The following is a 17,160-nucleotide window of genomic DNA, read 5'->3' as shown; positions in this document are numbered from 1 at the left end:
AGGTGGCAGCCGGCCGCTCAGAAGCTCCACAAAAGATTGCTTACCAGCCACGACTTAAACCAGTTATCGTTCGTTGTCAGCCGCACGCCAACTAAATGTTCCACGTGACTCAGCCACATCCTAATTCCGGGCCCTAGCTCGCATTTTCTGCCCACACCAAATATTCGAATCCAGCCCACTTGGACGAACATCACGACATCGACAACCGACTCGGTAACCTCGACAACACCGTCAAAATGCCGGTACGTAGCAACCCTCCCTACGCCCAATTTTTGCCCGATTTCAGCTCGCGGTTGCGATTTCAGCAAACATGTGCCAAACCCCTGGGATGGTCTTCTCAGGTCGAGCGTTCCGGGTAACCTGAAGCTAACGACTTTGCGATGCCCTCAACAGAGCCACAAGACCTTCCGTACCAAGCAGAAGCTGGCCAAGGCCAAGAAGCAGAACCGGCCCATTCCCCAATGGATCCGGCTCCGCACCGGCAACACCATCAGGTACGAACCTCCCGGCGACCCCGAGCTTCATCTGTGCCGCCTCGATACGCCGCAACTGCCCTTGACACCCCGCCGAGACATGACACGAATGACATGGACGATGAAAAGCATGGGACGTTGACAATATGCTTTGCCACAGATACAATGCCAAGCGGAGACACTGGCGCAAGACCCGCCTCGGCCTCTAAATGCCCTCGCTCTCCCTTCCCTCCTTCGACCCCAACGAACGACACCCCGATCTCTCCCGCGGCTTCTGCTGCTTGCTTCTCACCTGGCCCGGCGTAACCCAGCCTCCAAGACAGCCCGACCGACGATGTTCCCGTTCTGCTAGACTTACTATGACCACGAGGAGTCGAACGAAGCCATGACAAGTTCCACGACCAGGGGGGATCGGGAGAACGGCGGGAGGAGGAGGAGAGCGCAGACGATGGAGCAGACGAGGTTGGCTTTTGCAATCGGTTAACTTTCGGGCGGGTTCGGCGTCTCTTTGTTTTCGCATGCTTGGCTGGGAAGTACATGGGGCAGACTCGTTTCGCTTTTAACGGAGTAATGCCGTGGCATTTAGGGTCAAGGGGGAACAAAACGGAATGAGAGACGGGCATTTGATGCCGTTGCGAATGACGACTCCTGTCCATGCCACCTTCTACATCGTGTTATGGGTGTTCTGCGAGAGCGGTAAGCGCTCGGTGTCTTGGGGGTTGCAACAATGGGGACTTATGCGCCGGTGCCAAACGGACGCATCAAGGTCCCTGATTCTGTTGCGGCAAACTTGGGACACCTGTCCGGGAAAACACTGTCTGCCAAACTCTCGAGCGCCAGTTATCTCCGCTTCTTCGGAGGTGGTGTTCTACCATATACCTAATCATCAAACACCGCTACATCCACCGCTCTGCTACACCGTGGCTTATGAGGGTCGGACAGTTGGCAGCTGTCAAGTCCCGAGGTAATGGCGATGTGTTCTCTGATTTGGACCTTCACCGTATGTGGCAAGATGCCCGGCGCTACCGCACGACGATCAGAGCTGAGGAACAAGCGACGTCCTCAGCGCTGCACATAATGATCAATGCAGCGTTAATCCCTCGTATTGTCTTCCCTTAATGCTAGAAAGCTAAAAAGCCGGGCCGCCTGGCAGAAATACCTGGCGACATACCTGGCGATTACCCTTCTCTCCCTCTTCCCCCCTTAAAGAAAAAGCAAACCGAAAAAAGCACCGGAGCACAACCCTCAGATCAATACCGTAACGCCATGTACGGGATAGCATTGGGGAGAGTAGCCGAACGGGACCGGCGTTGAGGGCGGGCTCTAAAGGCAAGGTCCCGCTCAATGCAGTTCCAGGATGGGCAAGTGTTCGAGACCGGAAGTCCCCGTAGGCGATAGGGAGTTTCAACGGTCCTCAGCCCACTCGTTCTCCCGGCGGATCTGCTCTTCCTCCTCGGGCGTAAAATCGTTGGTGATGTTGAAGGTCTTGCGGATCTCTTCAGGCGACTTTCCCTTGATCATGTTGGCAACCGTCTTACAACCAACGTCCAAGAGGGCCTTAATGTCGAGGTAGTTGGCAGCCTGCGAGGCTTGGTTAGCGCTTGCAGTCCTGGTGAAGTTGACCCGGGGGATTGCACGGACCAAAATGATCTCGAAGAGCATCTCCTGGTCGACTTGCATGAACTTCTGATCCCACTCGTCGATGTCGGTAGTCTTCTTGCGGTTGTCATTCTCATCGTCGGCTGACTGGGGCGGGTCATTGCGGTGGTGCTCGCACCACTCGAGGACCTTGCGCAGGACGGCGTCATTCACGTTGGGAATCGGAATCGCGTCGGAAGCAACGGCCGACTCTCCCAAGTCATCGATCAAGTTCTTGATCAGTATTGACCGCTCGGCCACCGCACGATCTATGAAGCGGGGTTAGGCGGAGTCGGCAAGAGATGCGCGGGCCGGACAGGGACATGATCCACGTACCAACTTCGATTTGGGTGCCATCGTTGCTGGTCAGCGTGACCCTCTGCAGGCTCTTCTCTGCCGCCATTTCGACCGGGAGAGATCTCGCAAAGAGCGAAAATGGACGGTCAGGCGAGTCTTGAATATTAACTGTGCCAGAAAACCACTAGCGTGGGTGGACAGATTAGTATGGTGATTGCGGTGATCCGGGGGATACGTGACCGTGGAGGAGGATGGTTGAGGCAACGATGCGAGAAACGCGGGGCCTGCTTGGGGTTTAAATCGGCGCCCAGTGGGGAAAGTAAATGTACCTTCCGTGGTGTTTGCGTAATGCCAAGGATTAACAGCCTGGAGCGCTTTCAAGTTGAATTCAAACTTTGTAGGAGTCCGCTGAGTCTGAACTCTTTAGAGTTTGTTCGTGTAGCGCAGCTTTGATGTTTGTGAAGAGGAAGGTGGCGGCAGTGCTGCCTCAACGTGGGGAGCCTTTGTGTAAGCATGGAGATTGAGTGCACAGGCCAACAGTGCTGCGCTTGGTTGCAATTGTTTGGCGGTGGTCAATAGCCGCCTGGCGGGTGCCTGCGCTTGATGGGGGAAGACACAAGGAAGGAACAATGCCCAAATCTGATCTGATCCTCAATAGAATCATGAGAACTGCGGGTTTACAAGCTCATATTATCCTAGGTAAACAATTATCTTGATGACCATCCTTTATATTCAGGTTCTTATTAAATTCTGTGTCCTAAGCACGTGAAGCCCAACTACCACAATATGGACACGGCTGGTCAGGAGGTACTCCACAAGTCTCCATCTAACATTTATATGAAAGAGCCAACACAAGAATGGTGGATGGTTCTGTTTGCCAACACTGGAAGCAATGGAGATGCTCGCAGTTGGCTAATGGAACACCAATCCATTCTGCGGATGACTTGCTTGCGCAGTGGGTAAACCCCAGTACGGTGACTGCATCCGGACGACGCCTGATTCAATGCAAGGTGCGGAACAATGCAAGGTGCGGAATACACTCCGTGCAACTTCACCGACGCATCCGGAAACGCGCCTGCCCTGGGCTTGGCGCAATTCAGCTTCAACCTCGACGGAGTACCTCCTTACATAAGCGGAGCGATCGCCTCATTTTCACGAATAACCGGCCCAGCCAGTCAGGGCTGTCCAGCTCCAGCAGCCCCTGTCGCGCGGACAGGGAAGGCAACCATGGAACAAACACGTCGTCTGGTTCGCGATCGCAGGCACTCCCCAGCTCTCCCGAGATTTGCGCCAGGCCAAAATTTTCCCCCATCACGTTGCTTTCCTTGCTTATTCAGTAGAAATATACCCCTTTTCCTTGATCATGACATTCCTTCGACGACTTCCTCAACGGCCTGACCACTTCTTCCGGCTTGCTGTTCCTGGTGATGCTCCCCGGCGGGCATGCGAATGAACTGCCCTGCGCCCTTGCCCTGCGGCCCCATTGGATGCTTCGGATTTGCGGTGGCGGTGTGTCTTGCTTCACGCGCGCCCACTCGATAAGATAAGATGTGGCGGAGAACATACCTCCTCTTGGTTCTGGTCCGGCTGTGGTTTGCGCTGTCGCCGAGCTACCTGCACCCGGACGAGAACTTCCAGGGCCCGGAGGTCATAGCCGGTATGTGACGGACTTGTCTGTTCAGGAGGGCGCAGCGGCGCGCTTGCTCTACTCGAGGCCGGGTGCCTTGGCGGCGCCCTTCGGATGCGAGCCGCCGGCACACGGGTCTCATCGACCTAAGAGCGCGCGACCGTTTGGCTTGAGCGCACCTTTCTAACTCTCCTTGCGACACAGGGGAGATCTTCAGCTACCCCGTCCGACGTACTTGGGAGTTCACGAGCGACAGCCCGATTCGAAGCGTGTTCCCGCTATGGCCGGTCTACGGGCTGCCGATGCTCCTGCTGCGTTGGCTGTGGATCGGAAATGGGAACGACGGCGAGATTCCCCCCATCGCCGTCTTCTGGACGCTGCGGGTGCTCATGTTCATCGTCGGCTTCGTGCTAGAGGACTGGGCGCTTCACGAACTCATCCAGTCGAAGCGACATAGGCCGCTTGCCAGGCTTCTGGTTGCTTCCTCATACGTCACCTGGACGTACCAGACGCATACTTTTTCGAATTCGATAGAGACGTTGGTTGTCGCTTGGAGCTTGGTTCTCATCGAGCGCATCGTCGCCAGTCCGGTATGTGCATGGTCTGGGACAGGGATGCTTGGGGTGGCTGCTGACTCGGCGCAGCAGCGCGGTTCAGTTCTTGCTTCGACTGTCCTGGGTATCGTCGCCGTTTTCGGTGTATTTAACAGGATCACATTCCCGGCCTTTCTGCTGATTCCGGGGCTCCGGCTGCTGCCTTACTACTGGAAGAAGTAGGGTAGCCTCGTCTCCCTCTCCCAGGTTTACGGTGCTAATTGCGCTCCCAGCCCCTTTTCCTTTGCCGCGATCCTGGCAGCCGGTCTCTGCACCACTGCGCTCGCGATCATACTCGACACAGCCTTCTACACTCCTCACTCGCTCTCCTGGTCTGATCTCCTCCGCAACCCGGTCCTCACACCAATCAACAATCTCGCGTATAATATTTCGCCTAGCAACCTGGCGCAACATGGCCTGCATCCTTGGTACCAACACCTCTTGGTGAACCTGCCGCTGTTGCTTGGACCCGGTGCGCTGCTTCTCCTCATGCGCCCGAAGCGCACGCTGCGGCTTTACTCTGCGATCTCAGGCATCGTGGTGCTTTCCGTCTCGCAGCACCAGGAAGCCCGGTTCCTGCTCCCGACCGTGCCGCTCATCCTCTCGTCGGTCCGTTTGCCGAAAAGCGAGAAGCTGGCGCGCACTTGGGCGGTGAGTTGGATCGTCTTCAATGTCATTTTGGGGACGTTGATGGGGGTCTACCACCAAGGCGGGATTATCCCAGCCCAGGTTTTCATGAGCAAGCAACCGGACGCGACGCACGCGATCTGGTGGAAGACGTACATGCCGCCAATATGGCTGCTGAACGGGAAGAACGAGGTGCTGCGCACGCAGGACGTCATGGGAATGCCGGGGGAGATGCTCCTCGCCGAGCTGGACAAGCTCGCCACCTGCGACACCCCCGCAGACAGACGCAGCATGGAGTATCTGAAGGAGAAGAACGGAACCTACCTGGTGGCGCCACTGTCCGCCACGTGGTTGGACCCCTATCTGCCGAACAAGGGGCTGGACGGGCTGAGGTTCCGCGAGGTGTGGCGGCACCAACAACACCTCAATCTCGATGATTTGGATTTTGCGGAGGACGGCGTGTGGGATACCCTTTCTAGAGTCGTTGGGAGGCGCGGTCTTGCTATTTGGAGGGTGACAAAGAGCTGTCCTGGAGGCAAGGGTAGATAATATTTTGGTAATATGGGACGCTCCATGCGTAATCCGGAGACTGGTTCAGAACTCAAGTGGACATGAATCCGCCAACCTACCACAGTATTGGGCACCCTGATGGCCCAAACTTGGCCTGGCAGGGATGTTGAGTTCGGTACTGCGTGTGGTCCGGAATACAGTGCCGCGCCCCACCTACTTCCCGAATTCGCGGGTCGAACGACACGGACCACTGCAGTTTTCCTGCGAACCGCGTCCTTCCAAGCTTCACTGGAACTTTACCCCCGCAACCCCCGCTGCACAGTGCCACGGACGAGGTCAATCATGGGCGGGCTCAACCTCGAGGTATTCAAGGTGTGTGTGTGTCTCTGCAAGCACCCCTCTCGCCCAGGCCATGCTCCTTCCACCGCTTTCAATGGCACGCCGCTGACCCTCGACCGCTTTGCCCTTGCGCTGCGCTGCTGCAGTTCGGCTTGTACGTCATGTTCCCGATCGGGATCATGTACTACTTCGGCACGAACCTCGACAACCGCTTCTCGGTGCCCAACTTCTGGCCCAAGGCCGAGCAGGCCAACAAGGTCCCGCTCGAGCGCGACGAGATCCACGCCGAGCTCGAGAGGTTGCGCGCCAGGCGCCTGTACCTGCGCGAGAAGAGGCTGGCGGCGGAGGAGGCGCAGGCCGCGGCGCTGAACCGGAGCCAGGGGCAGGGGCAGGGGCAACATGACGAGTAGCCTTGCAGCAAAATGTTGGGGTCGTGTTGTGCGTGGGGTTAGTTGGGCCACTGCGCTGGATTTGTTTGGGATGGGTTCAACGGCGGCGGCCTGGGGGTTGGGGAAAATACGGCGTTTACGGCATTTCGGATCGAACCTTCTCTCGTCTCTCCAGCTACACGGCGACCGGCTGGGTGCATGTTCTATGTTTGTACATTAAAAGTACATCTATGGGGTGGCCGGTCTATATCTAGGTGTCCTCCGGTGTGCTCGCACATGTCCCATTTATATCCCCGGGGTTCTTCTATTCATCCAGATGTTGCTCTATCTTCGCCCATTCCTCGTCGCTCATAGACCCCCTCGAAACATTCGAATACACCGCCTGAACCTCGGGGTACTCGCGCAGTGCCTCCAACAACTCCACGAAGTTCACCATATCCTGCCCAGCATCCAGCTTGGTCTTGGTGTCCTCATTCGCTGTCCAGATGATATCCGAGCTCAGGATCTTCAGCCCGAACTTGTCCCCCACCGCCTTGCACACCTGCGTGGTCGCCGTCGGCTGCGTCCAGACCACGATATTCCCGTCCTCATCGTTCTCGAGATCCTCGGCCCCGGCCTCGATCGCATCGTCCATGATCTGGTCCACGTCCAGCCCGCTCTCGCCCTTTTCAAACACCACGCGGCCGAGGCGCGAGAAGAAGAACTTGGACGAGGTAACTGACCCCTTTGCCTTCCTGACCATGTGGTTGAGGTCCTGCAGCGCGCGCAGCCTCTTCTCGGTCTCGACGTCGACGATGAGCGCGATCGACGGGGGCATCATCGCTTCGAACGTGACCGACTCGAGGGCCGCGCCCTCGGACGATCTGCCCTGTCCGCGAGCGATGGCCGCCTCGATCCGGTCCTTGGGCACGCCGCTCTTCTTGGCGGCGGCGATGGCGTTGGCTAGCTGGGGGTTGTGGTTCGGGTCGGGGCCAAAGACTTTTTGCGCGCGAGAAGGTGGTGTAAGTCTTCAGTTGGCTGAAAAGCAGACGGAGCAGCAGAAGGTGGGCGGCGTACGCTTGGAGTACAACGCGATGTTCTTGGTGAAGAGGGATCGCGTGGCGTTCTTCTTGGCGTCGTTGGCCGCCTTGTCATGGCGGATCTTGCTCCATTTATTGTGGCCGGACTGTAAGCTTGGGCTCGAGACAAAGGAGCGGCGGCACTGTGCGCAAATCAAGGTGGACGGCTTTGCCGGCCGAATTAACGGGGCAACAGCTCGAAAGAGGGAAGCCATTGGGCCGAGAAAACTACAGACGGTCGCCTCCTATGGCATTCGAGCTGTGCTAGCATCAGAGTGCAAAGGACGGCATCCGGCGGAAGTGTTCCCGCGGTAGGTGAGATCGCATGCCACGGAATGAAGTTTGGGGTTCGAAATCCCCAGTCTCTATCCGCGGCTTATCCCGGTCATTCTGGAGTTTCGCAAAACTGCGCTGCCTGCCGGGATGGCAGTGGGGCGGACAGGGGTTGTAACGGGCGATCAGCAGAGCTTCAGTGCATGGGTCCTCCCATTGCCGCTGTCATTGGGCCAGTACATGTGACGGGAGCTCCACACGACACTCTCGACGTACCACGGTAGGTTCGCCAGCGTGCAATGCCGCCCCTGACACCTTCCCTCATCCTCGAGGGAAGTTGGGCTTTTCTCGGGACACGGGCAACACCACAGATTCCCACATTGCAAGCACATCTGCACACCGCCCGCCGTTCCCCATGGCCTCAGCTGCCGGCATAGACGAGCCCAGCGCCGTCAACGGCGATGCCCCGCGCACCTCTGCGGCCGCGGCCGCCACTTCTAACCCCGAATTCGATGTCTCCAAGCTCCAGGGGCTGCCCACCGAGCAGCAGGAGTTGCTCCTCTTGAGCTTCGTCTCGACCCTCAGCAAGCATGTCCTCAGCCTGCCGCCCGACGACTGCACTGCACAGCAATTCTACCTCAAGAAGGAGGTCTTCAAGATCATCAACCTCGCGGCCCCGCCACCAACGCGGGTCATACGCAACGCGCTGGGGAAGTGTCTGGCACACATTTTTGGGAAAGGGGATCGCAAGCTTCTCTTTGATACAGTCAGCGAGCTGGCGGGGATCATATCCGGCGGGAAGTCCAAGAGCGAGGGCGAGATCCGCACGAAGCATGCCGCCGTTACGTGCTTGGGCGACATCTACGCTGCGGCCGGGGACAGCGCCATCAACCTCCACCAGCTGGCCTGCTCAGCCCTCCTTAAGCTCCTCAAGTCGTCATCGCACCACGCGGGCCTCCGCGCAGCCGTCTTCACCGCTCTGGGACAAATCGCGACGATGCTTGGCGGCAGCCTAGACGAGAGCATTGCCAGGGACGTCTGGAAGCAGGGTCGAAGCCATGCCGCCAGCGACAAGGGATCGCTCGTTGTCATTGCCGCGTGCCGCTGTCTGCGGTCGCTCGTGCAATTCACCCCTTATTTCCAGACCTCGAGCGATTTCGACAGCCTCCGGTCGTCCATGTTCAAGACATTCGACTCGCCCTCGTCGCAAGTGCGCTCTGCGGCCGCCGACTGCTTCGCCGAGGCTCTTGTCAGGGGGTATTCGGAGTCTGCCGTTGGGGAAGCACCGTTGGCGATGCTCAAGCGGACCAAGTCCAAGGCCGTGAAGCGGCAGTCCATGCCGCCAGGCACGTTGCAGGACGACGACGACATCGGCCCTTCACGGCCGGAGAGCCCTGCGCCGACCAAAAAAACTCAAGTCTTGGCGTTGTCGCTGGCCGACATGCTCAAGACGCTGTCGACGCAATACGTCCGCATGTCGACTTCCAACAGGTCAAGAGCAGCAATTGCGCTTTGCTATGGCAGCATGCTGCGGAAGCTGGGCGAGCGTACGGTGGAAACGAATTACACCCACATCGTTGAGCACCTCACTGTCGAACTGCTTGGGCACAGCAATGTCTCCAACAACCGCTACCGTCTGCTGATCTCGCGGCGTATGGTCGAGGTCATCGTTCAGGACATCGTCGGGAAGCAGATCCTAGGAGAATCCGGCCAGACCAGTGCTGCGAAGGCTCTCATCAACGACATCATCAAGAACTACCCGCAGGCGTTAAAGGAGAAACCGGAGCCTGCCAAACAGACATTGGTCGTTTCGCTGAGCGCCCTGGCATCACTGATAACCAGCCTCGGGTCAGCAGCCAACAACTTCGCCGACGCCTGCCGCGACGGCCTCCTTCAGGTCCTCCAGCATCCGAGCTACACCGTCCAGGTGTACGCATCCTCGTGCTTGAAGACATTCGTGCTAGCATGCCCCCAGCAGCTTCTATCCTGTCTCTCGGTGTGCATGAACAGCCTCAGCAGGGAGTTGGGACTGCTTGGCACCGGGCGCAGCTCGCCTCGCCGCTGTATCGGCTTCGCACACGGCCTCGCTGCCGGCCTCAGTGCGAGCCCGCAGCGGCCGCTCTTCGGCTCGGTGGACATCAACAGCCGGGTGCTGACCATGTCCACTAACCTGCTCAAGTCGAGCGGCGACTCCGAGCTGCGTGTTGCAAGCACGCAGATCCAGGTGGCCTGGACCTTGATCGGAGGGCTCATGTCCCTCGGGCCGAACTTCGTCAAGATCCACCTCTCGCAGCTTCTCCTTCTGTGGAAGAATGCGCTGCCAAAGGTCCTGTCGAAGGATAGTTCCATCCACAGGAACTACCTTAACGCCTCGTTTTTGACCCACGTCCGGGAGTGCGCGCTTAGCTCCATCCTGTCGTTCCTCGAGTACAATAGCCGTCTCCTGACGGTCGACGTCTCCAAGCGCATCGCCACAATGCTACAGAGCACGACGGCATTCCTAAAGACGCTCCCCTCCAAGAAGACAGCCGAAGACATCAACGAGAGGCTGACACCATCCTTGCAACTGCAAGACCTCGAGACAATGGTGCAGCGGAGGGTCTTGCAATGCTACACGAAGCTGGTAAACATCAGCCCAGCCGCTGGTGCTGAGGCTCTTCTGCAATCCAACCTTCTTACCCTCGCCATTTCCCTGTTCGCGGACCCGGATAACTACACCCCCAGCTCCCTCAGTGCATCCATTGCGAACACAGCAGGGACTTTCGAGTCGATCTGGGATATAGGCGACAACTCTGGCTTCGGCGTGACGGGCCTCGTGCGAGGTTTCAACATCAGGCCGCTTCCCGGACAACACGAGAGCTCAACCGACCGTGGCCCGTCTGGCCGAGATGGACCAGAAGATCGAATCGAAAGGCTTCTGCTCTCGCCCGTCTGTGGCACGCTTGAGCACGATGCGTCCGTCCTCTACATCGGCTGCGCTAATAACGGCCCGAGTCTCCCTGATCCTGCGGCTACCGAGGTGGTCAACATGGCAATCCAGCTCTTTGCCTTCGTCTTCCCGCTCACGCCACCCAAGGTTCAGGAAAGCGTACTCGAGCAAGTGACCACCTTTGTTGCGGCTGGATCGCTGCAGCGAGACCCCGGTCGGAAGGCGGCCATCAACGTGAACGTAGTCACGGCTCTCCTCTGTATCCTGCGAGTGGCAGTCAAGGAGACCAAGTCGCCTCCCGGCGACGTGACTAACCCGGCGGTCGAGAAGCTCATCCAGGAGTTGCTCCGGGACTTCGTGCTGGACCGGGACCAGTACGTCCGGAGCATCGCCTATGAGGCGCTCGCTCGTCTTTGCGGTGCTTGCGGCAACGCTTTCACCAATCAAGAGATCAAATACCTCGTCGATACCATCGTCGTCAACCGGGAACCTAGCGCCAGAGCGGGCTGTGCGATGGCGCTTGGGACCATCCAAGCCAAGATTGGGAGCATGGCAGCCGGATACCATCTAAAGACCGTGCTGAATATCCTGCTGTCCCTGTGCAACGACCCTCATCCTACCGTCCATTACTGGGCACTGGAAGCCGTCGCGCGGGTCTCGGACGCGTCCGGACTTGGATTCGCGAACTACGTCTCGGCGACGCTGGGCATGCTAGCCAACCTCTACTTCTCGGAAACCCACAACCCGGAGGTGGCCTTGCCTGCTACCATGAACCTGGAAGTCGAGTTTTCTACGTCTGCAGCGATCGTCCACTGCATCGACTCGCTCATCAACGTCCTCGGCCCGGATCTGCAGGATTCCACCAAGTCAAGAGAGCTTATTTTCACGCTCGTTGGGTACTTCCAACAGGAAGAGGAAGAGGACCTCGAGGTTCAACGAGCCAGCCTTGTCTGTCTAGAGCACCTCTCTCTGTACGCCCCTGGTTATGTGAACTTCACAGAGTACGTCAAGACATTACAACGGTACCTCAACTCAGACCACACTGTCCTCCGCGACGTCGCAGTGGACGGCCTGCATAACCTGATGAAGAGGAATCCGTACGACGTCCTCGAAGCCGCAGACAAAGGGTTCGAGGACCAGCTGTGGTTGGTTCTCGACTCGGATCCCGGCCACGAAGGGATGCGCAACACCATCCGCAACTGGATGCGGCATACGTGTCTCGCGAACACAGCTGCCTGGCTCGTGCGCTTCCAGCATGTCCTCAAGATGACGAGACCGAAGGAGGCGGCAAAGGAGACGGCCAAAACCAAGAAGACGAGCACTGGCATCGATCTCCAAGATGAGGAAGTAGCCGGATTCGCCGCTGCCTCCGGCGGCGCCAAGGATGAAAAGGACACGCCGAGCGGCTCCGACGTCGAGCCTCTAAGATGGCAGGTTACCACGTTTGCTATGGACTGCCTGAACGACATATTCATTCTTGTCAACAAAGATATTGCCACGAACGGCGAGTCTGCTGCGCAGTCAGCGCTGCAAAGCAAGATTGCCGACGTCGTCCGGATGGCCTTCTCGGCGTCCACATCCGGCGTTGTTGAGCAGCGGATCTGGGGCTTGAAGACCATCGGTGCGGTGCTGAAGATGTTTGGAAAGACGCCGGACCCCGACTTCGAGGAGGCCATGTTGCTCGAACAGTACCAGGCCCAGATCAGCTCGGCACTCACGCCCGCCTTTGCTGCCGACTCTTCCCCGGAGCTGGCTGCGGAAGCAGTCAATGTCTGCGCCAGCTTCATTGCCACGGGCATCGTCACGGATGTCGACAGGATGGGCAGGATACTCAAGACGCTTGTCAGCTCGCTGGAGAATTTCAAGAGCGAGGATGAGAATGCCGGCATCGGCGACCTGAAGGGGCTGAGCTCCAACGCGCGGGTCATGGTCAAGATGGCCGTGTTTGGCGCTTGGGCTGAGCTCCAGGTTGCGAGCTCGGAGCAGAAGTACTTGCTCGAGGTCCTCAAACCACACATTGGCACCCTCACCCCGCTGTGGCTGGAGTCTCTCCGGGAGTTCGCGCGGCTGCGCTTTGAGCCGGACATCTCCATGACCCTCGGGCCACCCTCTCTTTCGGGAAGTCTGGACACGGTGTATGCGGCTCTCAACAGAGAAACGCAGCTCAAGTTCTACCAGGACTCGTGGCTGAAGTTGGTCGATGCCATTGCCAGTCTCATTGAGCAGGACAGCGAATTTGTCTTTGATGCGCTCGATGGCAAGGAGGTCTCGGGTCCGAACACCAACGGCGTCTCCAAAGGCCCTGATATCAACTACCGCGATGAGCCGGTGGCGTTTTTCTTCGTGCTCTTCGGCATAGCCTTCGAGGCCCTCGCCACGAACCCTGGGCAGAGCGAGTCCCTTGCGACTCAAGAGCAGACGCTTGCGATTCTCCGCGCGTTGAAGAAGATCCTGCACCCCAGTGTGTCCGGCCAGGCGATTTACCGCGAAGCGGTCTTCTCCGAGACCATGGATCTCCTTGACCGCCTCGTCCTCACGGAAGGGCTCGACGTCCAGGGGGTGATTGTCGAGATCGCCCGGGATCTGTGCCTGGCGCACCCGGCCGCGAGGAAACATGAGGAAGCGGACAACAATGAGCTGTCGGAGGATATTGAGCAGCTCTTCGAGCTCACTCGCATCATCGTGCTGGTGCTTTCCGGCCTGGTGCCGAACCTCAGCGAGACGCCCCAGCCGATCCGCCACCAGATGACGGAGGAGGCGGTGCTCCTCATCAAGACAGCCCTCAACGCGCTGGTCGACGCCGCCGAGGTGTTCCCCGCTATCATCAAGACGGACCTGTACGCCTGCATCATCCACATCTTCGCCACCATCCTGGCCACCCCGTCCTGCCAGGAGGTCATCGTGCCGCAGTCGCTGCCGACGCTGAAGAGGTTCATCACGAGCATGTCGAACTCGCGGCGGGTTTCGGAAGATGGCGGCGGCGGCTCGCAGACGGACGTGCAGCTGCTCGGCTGCCTGCGCCGGTTCCTGTCCATCTACCTGAACGCGCAGAAGCGCGAGGCCCCGACCTCCCTGGCCTGTGTCAAGAACTGCCTGCTGGCGCTCACGATCCTGTTCACGGGCGGGCAGAACCACCTGCCGGCCAGCGAGCCCCTGGTGGAGCGCTTCCTCGAGGAGGTGCTCGACTGTCTGACAGATCGCATGGTATGTCCCCTACATCCAGACCCTCATCCTGCCGACTTTAGCCCCCCTTTTCAGAATTCTTCCGTGAATCTAACCCTCTTCTTCTTATCATCACAGACCGCCAAAATCGCCGCCTCCTGCATCCGCTCCCTCCTGCTGCAGCAGCCGCACCCCACGCCGGCCGACCACTCGATCGCGCGCCACCTGCTGCCGCGCCTGCTCGGCTTCGTCACCGCCACCGACCGGGAAGACCCGGAGCGCGCCCGCGCGCTGGTCGTCCAGGCGCTCTGCCAGTACGTCGTCGCCTGCGCCTCCACCGTCGGGCCGTCCGCCCGGCCCGTCGCCATGGCGCTGGTGGTCCCCGCGCTGCTGGCGCGCGCGCTGAGCGAGGACGGCGGCGACGGCGGTGGCAGAGGCGAGGTGTACCGCGAGACGAGCGCGCGGCTGCTGGAGCTGGCGTCGGCGGACCCGGCCGCCTTCCGCGCCGTCGTGGCGGGCATGGGCGAGGGCCAGAGGGCGTTCCTGGAGGAGGTCATTCGGCAGGGGAGGGAGGCGGGCGGGAAGCGGGGCCGCGGGGAGGCCGGCGAGGAGGTCAAGGAGCCGAGCATTGCGCTGAAGATGGACTTTGGGGGGTAGGTAGGCTTGGCTGCTTCCTTATGGAGGTAGGGGGACTCATTAGGATAGAAAGATGAAGGCAAAGGTCATGGAAAACTGGATTGGAGCGGGAATTGGGGGGCATGCATGGGTTAGATAAATCCGTGGATATCTGTCAACGTTGTTTAACGCTCCTGGTGCTATGCAATCGCGTCTATGGTATCTGATGACGGAACGTTGGAAGGAAAATCCAGGGTACAGCGCCCGCGCCCGCCTCGGCCGCTATACGAAGAAAACCATGAATCAATTCGCCGCCAGGATTTCGGCCGCGTCGGGCGCGGGCGAGTGGTCGGACCTGCCGTCGGGCTTCTTGGCCTCCTGGGCCTCGCGCGCCCGCTGCTCGGCCTCCTTCTGCCGCTGGTGGCTCACGAAGGTCGCGTACCGGAGCATGCCGAGCGTGAGCACGGCCATGAAAATGATGCCCAGCACCGACCGCCGGATCAGCACCCAGCGCAGCGCCTCGATGTCCGACTTGGCGTCGCTGTTGAGCGTGACGCTGATCTTGTAGTTGATTTGTTGGATCTGTGCGCGTTACACGGTTAGCGACTTGACTAAGAACGGGACGAGGAGGGGGGGGCAGGGGGGTACAGAGGAAAGAAGGGAGAGGAAAAAACATACCCTGCTCTCGACGGCCTTCTGCTCCTCGCGCACGGCCATGCGGCGGTCGTTGAACATGCCGCGCACGCTGTCGTTGAGGGTCAGCAGCTCCTGGTTGAGGCGCTGGGCGAGGATGTCGACCTCGTGCTGCAGCAGGGTGCGCTGCTGGCGCAGCTGCTCGTCGGCCACGCGCCGGTTGTTGCGCACCTCGGCGCTCAGCTCGCTGCACGCGGCCCGGAACAGGTACGACTCGTTCTCCATGTCCGCCTTGGACACCAGCCCGGCCTGCGCCACGTCCAGGTGCGACGCCAGCAGCGTCCGGATCGCCTTCATCGCCAGGATCGCCTGCGGCAGCGTGTACCCGCCGGCGGTGAGCTGCTTGACCAGCGTGTACGAGTCAAAGTGGTGGACGTAGGGCGGCGGGGTCAGGTGGGGAGGCGCTTTCTCGTTTGGCAAGATGCCGGTGCCGCCGGCTTCGGCGGCGGTACCCGGACTGGTGGTGCTGCTTAAGGGCGGGGATTGGTCTGACGAGAGGGCCGTTGGCGGCGGAGGGGACGACGAGCCGGGCGGAGGGCCTATGTGCAGGAGCTCGTCCATCGGGCTACCCTTCTTCGCTTGGGTGATGGGGTCTATGTCTCCCGGCGGAGGGTGAGAGCTCGCTTGGGGGCTTCCCTCCCCGGAGGTCGAAGGTTGTGGTGACGGCGTCGATTGTGTCGCCTGCGCCGCCTGCGTCGCCTGTGTCGCGCCCTTCGCTGCTTCCTTCTCTTCTCTCCCTTCCTGTTTCCCGCCTTCGCTCCTCCGCTGGGTCTTGCTGGCGTCGTTTAACGGAAGCGGCTCGATGCCCTTCCCGGCTCGCTTGGCGAAGGCGGCCTGCCTCCCGGCCGAGGGCGTCGTGAATTGCGCGGCATGCAGGCAGCTGACAGGCGACGGCGGCAGCGGCGACGAAGGCTTGTGACGCGAATTGGGACGCGAGCTGCGAACGGCTTGGGATGCGGCGGGCTCGCCCCAGCGCCCTCCCGTGCGGAAGAGATGCGGATACAGGAAGGTTAGGCGGGTCGTTGCCATGGTGCCGACGCGAGTTCGGCGGGAAAAGACGGTGAGTTAGGTGCTGGCGAGCTCACATGCCGGCCCGGGTTGTGCATTCAGAACTCCCAAAATAGGAAGCGCGATTATTTCGGGAGATGGGATGGTGCTTCTGACCCAGCGTCACGGGTCCTGCTGAGCGGCTTGCCGCGGCTGCGGCAGTTATTAGCGAGTCGTTACCTTAATCTCAGCGCTGTGGAGCGGCTGCAGCAGGTTCCCGGTGCAGATCAGCCTTGGATAACGGTCCTGTAAGATTGTACGGAATAACTACTGTGAAGTTACGTGGGGTAACGTTTGTATATTATACAGTATTACGCAGTTACGAGGTGGCTCTGAATGCTGGCTTGGTGTAAAGTTTCAGGAATAACGTCCATCGTAATAATTACGAGAAGATGATGATGGAACTCCCTCAGGTAAGGTCAGCTAGTGAGCTCACTTCCAGTGTCCAATTGAGAGGGCTGAGGGCAAAAGACCTAACGTTAGTTAACATGAACATCTCACTTCATCAATCCAGGGATTCGAGCAGAATTCTTTCTACTTGGAAGGTGTCAAGTGTATCCGTAAGATCCTGTGCGATCCATACGGCGGCACGGATAATTGCATGTCTTTGAGCTCCCGGGCCAATGGACGTCCAATGGGACATCAGCTCATGGGCACACTCGCGAAGCGATGACGACCGTTGGCCCCCTGTCGGTTTGGGTGAAGCTCAGACCTGGCGCGACTCATCGATTCATCGCGAGCCGGCTTCAAAGGAGCCAACATTTCATGCCCCATCATAAAGGCTCCCAGCGTATAGTTATCTGGCGGCCCGCTCACAGCAGATTCCCGGTCTCTGGCTGACTGAACTTGCACACAAACCCATTGCAGTCTGGCTGCCCAAGCTGACTTCC

At 59.3% G+C, this 17,160-nt stretch overlaps 7 protein-coding genes across 7 annotated transcripts; 4 read left to right on the top strand and 3 right to left on the bottom strand.

Moving 5' to 3' along the window:
- Positions 1-30: 30 nt before the first annotated feature.
- THITE_2119222 (60S ribosomal protein L39) lies at positions 31-1,265 on the top strand. Its single transcript, XM_003655434.1, has 3 exons — positions 31-242; positions 394-494; positions 634-1,265. Exons 1-3 carry the CDS (start codon positions 237-239, stop codon positions 680-682), a joined length of 156 nt encoding a protein of 51 aa, XP_003655482.1. The 5' UTR covers positions 31-236; the 3' UTR covers positions 683-1,265.
- Positions 1,266-1,439: 174 nt separating this feature from the next.
- On the bottom strand, positions 1,440-2,866 carry THITE_2170929 (uncharacterized protein). Its single transcript, XM_003655433.1, has 4 exons — positions 2,738-2,866; positions 2,448-2,592; positions 2,115-2,380; positions 1,440-2,054 (listed from the first exon to the last, which is right to left on the bottom strand). Exons 2-4 carry the CDS (start codon positions 2,512-2,514, stop codon positions 1,878-1,880), a joined length of 510 nt encoding a protein of 169 aa, XP_003655481.1. The 5' UTR covers positions 2,515-2,592; positions 2,738-2,866; the 3' UTR covers positions 1,440-1,877.
- A 1,090-nt stretch (positions 2,867-3,956) lies between these two features.
- THITE_121830 (glycosyltransferase family 22 protein) lies at positions 3,957-5,804 on the top strand (the record flags this gene model as incomplete). Its single annotated transcript, XM_003655432.1, has 3 exons — positions 3,957-4,065; positions 4,240-4,625; positions 4,890-5,804. 3 exons carry the CDS (start codon positions 3,957-3,959, stop codon positions 5,802-5,804), a joined length of 1,410 nt encoding a protein of 469 aa, XP_003655480.1.
- A 303-nt stretch (positions 5,805-6,107) lies between these two features.
- THITE_2054065 (uncharacterized protein) lies at positions 6,108-6,514 on the top strand (the record flags this gene model as incomplete). The annotated part of the gene is made up of 2 exons (XM_003655431.1): positions 6,108-6,137; positions 6,251-6,514. 2 exons carry the CDS (start codon positions 6,108-6,110, stop codon positions 6,512-6,514), a joined length of 294 nt encoding a protein of 97 aa, XP_003655479.1.
- Positions 6,515-6,651: 137 nt separating this feature from the next.
- Positions 6,652-7,947, bottom strand: THITE_2119213 (uncharacterized protein). The gene is made up of 2 exons (XM_003655430.1): positions 7,550-7,947; positions 6,652-7,471 (listed from the first exon to the last, which is right to left on the bottom strand). Exons 1-2 carry the CDS (start codon positions 7,764-7,766, stop codon positions 6,798-6,800), a joined length of 891 nt encoding a protein of 296 aa, XP_003655478.1. The 5' UTR covers positions 7,767-7,947; the 3' UTR covers positions 6,652-6,797.
- A 136-nt stretch (positions 7,948-8,083) lies between these two features.
- Positions 8,084-14,702, top strand: THITE_2119211 (uncharacterized protein). The gene has a single exon (XM_003655429.1). It carries the CDS (start codon positions 8,240-8,242, stop codon positions 14,570-14,572), a length of 6,333 nt encoding a protein of 2,110 aa, XP_003655477.1. The 5' UTR covers positions 8,084-8,239; the 3' UTR covers positions 14,573-14,702.
- On the bottom strand, positions 14,703-16,646 carry THITE_2119210 (uncharacterized protein). Its single transcript, XM_003655428.1, has 2 exons — positions 15,209-16,646; positions 14,703-15,112 (listed from the first exon to the last, which is right to left on the bottom strand). The coding sequence occupies exons 1-2, from the start codon at positions 16,250-16,252 to the stop codon at positions 14,834-14,836; spliced, it is 1,323 nt and encodes a 440-aa protein (XP_003655476.1). The 5' UTR covers positions 16,253-16,646; the 3' UTR covers positions 14,703-14,833.
- Positions 16,647-17,160: the final 514 nt, after the last annotated feature.

Source organism: Thermothielavioides terrestris, chromosome 4 (genome assembly GCF_000226115.1).
Source record: "Thermothielavioides terrestris NRRL 8126 chromosome 4, complete sequence".
Lineage (NCBI taxonomy): Eukaryota > Fungi > Ascomycota > Sordariomycetes > Sordariales > Chaetomiaceae > Thermothielavioides > Thermothielavioides terrestris.
The sequence above is the reverse complement of the archived record's forward strand: the minus strand, read 5'-3'. Positions and strand labels throughout refer to the sequence as shown.

Excerpts from the sequence above, each read along its gene's own strand:
- THITE_2119222 (XM_003655434.1), top strand. Across the intron at positions 495-633 it reads CGCACCGGCAACACCATCAG|ATACAATGCCAAGCGGAGAC; the intron begins GTACGAACCTCC and ends GCTTTGCCACAG.
- THITE_2170929 (XM_003655433.1), bottom strand. The coding sequence starts at position 2,514 with ATGGCGGCAGAGAAGAGCCTGCAGAGGGTCACGCTGACCAGCAACGAT. Across the intron at positions 2,381-2,447 it reads TGGCACCCAAATCGAAGTTG|ATCGTGCGGTGGCCGAGCGG; the intron begins GTACGTGGATCA and ends CCCGCTTCATAG. Across the intron at positions 2,055-2,114 it reads TGCTCTTCGAGATCATTTTG|GCTGCCAACTACCTCGACAT; the intron begins GTCCGTGCAATC and ends CAAGCCTCGCAG.
- THITE_2119213 (XM_003655430.1), bottom strand. The coding sequence starts at position 7,766 with ATGGCTTCCCTCTTTCGAGCTGTTGCCCCGTTAATTCGGCCGGCAAAG. Across the intron at positions 7,472-7,549 it reads CATCGCGTTGTACTCCAAGC|TCTTTGGCCCCGACCCGAAC; the intron begins GTACGCCGCCCA and ends GCGCGCAAAAAG.
- THITE_2119211 (XM_003655429.1), top strand. The coding sequence starts at position 8,240 with ATGGCCTCAGCTGCCGGCATAGACGAGCCCAGCGCCGTCAACGGCGAT.
- THITE_2119210 (XM_003655428.1), bottom strand. The coding sequence starts at position 16,252 with ATGGCAACGACCCGCCTAACCTTCCTGTATCCGCATCTCTTCCGCACG. Across the intron at positions 15,113-15,208 it reads AGAAGGCCGTCGAGAGCAGG|ATCCAACAAATCAACTACAA; the intron begins GTATGTTTTTTC and ends TAACGCGCACAG.